The 4,869-nt window shown below is 44.2% G+C and overlaps 1 protein-coding gene across 1 annotated transcript; it reads right to left on the bottom strand.

The window, feature by feature from the left end:
- Nucleotides 1-2,483: 2,483 nt before the first annotated feature.
- On the bottom strand, nucleotides 2,484-4,016 carry LOC131687092 (chromosome-associated kinesin KIF4-like). Its single transcript, XM_058971131.1, has one exon. The coding sequence runs from the start codon at nucleotides 4,014-4,016 to the stop codon at nucleotides 2,484-2,486; it is 1,533 nt and encodes a 510-aa protein (XP_058827114.1).
- Between the last annotated feature and the right edge of the window lie 853 nt (nucleotides 4,017-4,869).

The following is a 4,869-nucleotide window of genomic DNA, read 5'->3' as shown; positions in this document are numbered from 1 at the left end:
GGTTTGTCAGCGAACGGACCATCGTGCTTAGTTTAAGAAACTACGATATGTTGGCCGGCGAACCACTGGAAACTTTGCGAGAAATACAGTTGCTAGCATGAGTGCCCTTACCTGGAATCAAACGAAAGCTATGTTTTGAATGATTTCTACTCAATTACTCGTGGCGAAAAAGCTAGCATATCGTCTTGGATTTGCTGGTGTTCTGGAGAAGCTGACCATAAAATGGATAGCAGTTATCACACGCTGCCACCTCGACATTACTGCGTCTTCAACCGTGGAATCGCTGGAACTGCACATCTTCACTGGTGACAGCGAACACGCATACGGCTGGGTAGCGTACTTGCGGACGGTGATCAACGGAAATGTACGATGCAGTTTAGCTGAAACGTGAGTCAATTTCACGATTGGAATTAATTGCTGCAGTCATCGGTGCTCGCCTGAGTCAAATGGTTCTAGAGATGCACTCCCTGGAAATTATACGTCGCATTTTATGGACGGAGTCTCGTACGGTGTGTAGCTGGTTGCAATCGGATCAGTACAAGTTTAAGCAGTTCATTGTCTTTAGAGTCGGTGAAATTCTTGAACTAACAAGAGTAACTGACTGGCGCTGGTTTCCAACGAAACTGAATATTTCCGATGTGTTGACTAAGTTGGGATACGGGCCCCTGCTGAGCAGCCGCGGAGTGTGGTTCAATATGAAATCATTCTTGTATTTTCCGGAGGAGTAGTGGCCAAGCAGAGTGATGCCAATTGAGGAAACGAGCAAAAAGCTGAGAGGAGTAGTACTATTCCAAGAACTGATCGGGTCAAGGCTAGTTCGCGGTGGATGACGCTGGTGAGAGTGACTGCAAGCTTGGTTCACTTCATTGTGACTTGCCGCAGAAAAAAATGGGACAGCTGATAGCGACGTCGAAAGCCATGGAAAAGCAACAGCAATCGATCAAGTTGAAGTATTTGGTGGTCGTAAAACCGCCTCAACATGAGGAACTCTTGGAAGCCTAAATAATCCTGTGGAGGCAGGCGCAGTTTGACAGCTTTCCGAACAAAATGAGTGCATTGACCGAGAATCTCAACCTGGAGCCGGGCACATTCCGGCAAAAATTCGACCATTGAAGAGCCCGGCCAAGCTAACTTCGATACTGGACGACGAAGGTGTGCTGCGAAAGGCTCGAAAAAGCGGACGACATCTCGTTCAACCAGAATGTTACTATTCTTGTTAATCGACAGCACAAGATCAAGAAGTTGATTCAGTACTACCACGATAAGTTCGGACATGCGAATCGAGATTTTAAAGGAGTTGCGCTAGAAGTTCTGGATTACGAACATCCGTGAAACAATCATGAAGGTGGTGCTAGAGTGCGTGTGGTGATAAGTACACAGATGTCGTCCACAAGTTCCGATGATGGCTCCGCTTCCGAGTCGACGCATCAGAGTTGGACTTCGCCCTTTCAGTTCGGTTGGCGTAGACTTGTTAAGACCAGTAGATATATCGGTGGGAATAAGAAAAGGGAAGCGATGTCGCCATGTTTACGCGCCTCGTCGTCAGCGCAGTGTATCTTGAAGTGGCGAAAAACTGACGACACAATCGTGTTCGCTGTTCAGCGGATGGCTGATTTTCCTGTAAGCGAGGTGTTCCTGATGTTATATTTTCAGACAAGGCCACCAGCTTCAAGGGTGCCAACAACAAGTTGTCGAAAAATGTTACATGGTGATTCTGAGGAGCCAATCACAATTACAACAACGGTCTGGAACTCCGCACATGGGTGGTGGGACGTTCCGTGAAGAAGTCAGTGAAGGCATTGGATGATAGAAGGAATCTGACAGACGAATTTCGGGCGACAAAGCTGGCGGAGGCAGAGGACATGATAAACACAGATCCTCTCACGTACATGCCTCAGGCATGCTCCGAAAACGAAGCTCTAACACCGAACCATTTTCTACGTGGAATGGTAACAACGGTGAAAATCTGGTGGATGATCTGCGTGACATGTACAAGCGATTGCAATACCTGTCACAACGGGTGTGGGATCATTGGAACAAGGAGTATTTGTCAACGATAAACCGTTGTACAAAGTTTCATAACGTGCGCAGGAAGCTGGAAGAAGGTGACCCCATCTTCATCGTGGATGGTAAGGATCAGAAGAATTGGTCGATGAGGTGGTTCAAGGGTCCAATAATCGGTTACGAGAAGTGAAAGTTAGGACTGCTGCTGTGATTCCTTTGACATATTATGTACCTCACTTCAATCCATTTGCGTCGACCGAATTATCGAGACGGAAGAAGAACATTTTGCCGGACCCAGGACAGCATTGTATTCAACCGATACGAGTTGCGATAGGAGGCTGGTGATTCTTTCTCTTTCGATAGGTGATTTTAAGTAAAATTTAAAAAGTTATGAACAAAACTCCTGTCATAGAAAATGTTCAGTAATCGAAAAGAGGAGGAGGCAAAACAAACGCAATGAGATTAGATGTCCAAATAAATTACACTTTATTAAATTTTTTATCTGCCCCGTGCCATAACTCACTTTCCTTACGATACCGGAGCAGGGCTTCGTCCGTCTTCAGTCTAAACTCAGCACTATCGTGGAGCGGTAGCAGCTGTATAATGGTATCCAGAATGCTTTCGGCATGCGTGGCTCGGAACTCGAGTTCCGTTGTTTTCTTCACTATACTTTGAAGCTGCGCGTTGCTGCTTCGAACTTGCTCTTGAAGCTGACGAATTGAACGATCACTTTTAGATGCAGCAACAGGTGTTCGTTGGAGCTGCTCGACCATGGTTCGAAGCTCTTGATTTTCCGTTCTCAGTTTCTCGATTTCTTCTCGGACACCGGTTTCGCCTCCGTTGACAACGGGTTTGTTGCGAATTCTCAGGGCCCGATCCGCGTATCTGAGAGTACTTAGTGTTTCATCCACATTATAGTCCGCTGGCGAAACACAGGCGAGCATTAGTGTTATGGAGTTTCCGCCGAGGGAATTCTGAAGCAGTCTCGTCAATTTGGAGTCCCTGTATGAAATGTATCCCTTGGTATTCTTTGCTGCTGCCAAAGCTGCTATCACATTTCCCAATGCCAATAGACCTTTATTGATCTGGATGCTTTCTCGAAATCGATCTCCAACGGTTTGAGTTTTTTTGGATCGCTCCGACCCTGCCAAGTCCACCAGATGTAACTTCGATACAGTAGTTATTTGATTGTTTTTGATCTTTCTCACGGTCAACGTGAAAATTGTATGACTTCGGTTTGACTCCTTGTTCATGGGAGTCGCTGCTACAGCTCTTGCACTGGCGCCTTGTATCATCCAGCGCAATGTTTCGTCTGCATCCTTTACTGGGACCTCCGTCAGTCCGGGTATAATTACGCCATTTGCATCTTCTCGAATTCCAACCAATTTTTCGAACCGATTCCTGAACGATAAAAGATCGTAGACATTTTCCTGGTACAATTCCACAAAGGAGCAACTGACTGCACACTGGAACTCACTGTTCGCCAAAATTTGATCAAACATATCCACCATTGCCCTCGGGATAATGCCCATGTGTTCATCGTATTTTCCCTCGAACGAAGTTCCCATGGTGTACGTTTTTCCCGAACCAGTCTGTCCGTAGGCCAGAATTGAAACATTGAATCCCTCCAGTAGCTTATCCACCAACGATTTGACACTTGTCCCGTAAACCTCGCGTTGGCTGCTGGCCGGATCAAACACGTGAGTGAAGGTGAACAGCTCGGTACTGCGGACGCAAATTTGCGGTTCGCCGGGGCCGGTTTGCTCCGTTGTCGTTTGGCAGCCCATTTTGATTTCCGACTGTGACAGCGGGCGTATTCTAACGGCAACCTGCACAGTTTCCGGGATAAAGCTCATGCCAGAGGCATCCACGGTTGGGTTTGGAATTTTAAAAACACGAAAAAATAGGCAAGAAATAAAATACCGGAAGATGAACCTGAACGACAAACTGAAAATTTTGACAATAGGAGCGAGTTTGCGATCATCGAAACAGTAGGCGAAGATAGTTGGCATGCTGTTGTTGCCTTCCTTACGAAGAAAATCTACACGGTAAAAAATTGTCCCGTCTAATCCAAATGTTTAAGCACTTGAATCAGTTTCCATGCCTCACTACGAAATGAAGTGATTTAGTATTGATTTTCTAGTGATTTACGATTCGTACAAAAGTGATATATCTTTGAAAATTATTCAATAGAAATTACCTCGAAACTAAAATTTGTATCTGTTGCATTAGCACTACTATCCATACCTATTAGATTTTAATGTTCCAGCCTTTGCTCACAAATGTCAAAATAACTCAAGCACATAAAAGATGAACACTTGGAGCAAAAGTTGTTTAAGCAGAAGTCCTACGCTTCAAACTGATACGTTTTAGTATTTATGTTGGTATAGAATGTGAGTATTTTTAACATTTTTCATGGGCAAAATAAAAATGCAATTCTGTTGGTTTCAGGTCGCGAACTGGAGAACCTGGGCGGGACGTTTCATGAATGAACCGTACGCACCGGGCTCTCAATATATTCGAATTGAGGATCACGACGTTTACAGGTTTATTTATATTGAAATAAGTTAACTAAAAATAATTTAAATTTAATATAGCGCATATTTAATCAATAGACAATTCAAGAGTAAATAATTTAAACTTGATGTGATGGATCGTTAATATCAATATGGTAAACAATCAAAATGTAAAGGCTGGCACATCCAAAGCGGTGTGCAAGGCAATGCAATTTTAAGTGATTTGCTGTTGATTCGATTGTGATTCGATACGAAGGTCCCCAATAGACTTACACTTCGTTTTGAACTGTTTGGCAAGTAGTGCAAATTCAACAGCAAATCACTTTATATCAACGTGATGATTTTTTAC

The sequence above is a fragment of the Topomyia yanbarensis genome, chromosome 3 (genome assembly GCF_030247195.1).
Source record: "Topomyia yanbarensis strain Yona2022 chromosome 3, ASM3024719v1, whole genome shotgun sequence".
Taxonomy (NCBI): domain Eukaryota; kingdom Metazoa; phylum Arthropoda; class Insecta; order Diptera; family Culicidae; genus Topomyia; species Topomyia yanbarensis.
The sequence above is the reverse complement of the archived record's forward strand: the minus strand, read 5'-3'. Positions and strand labels throughout refer to the sequence as shown.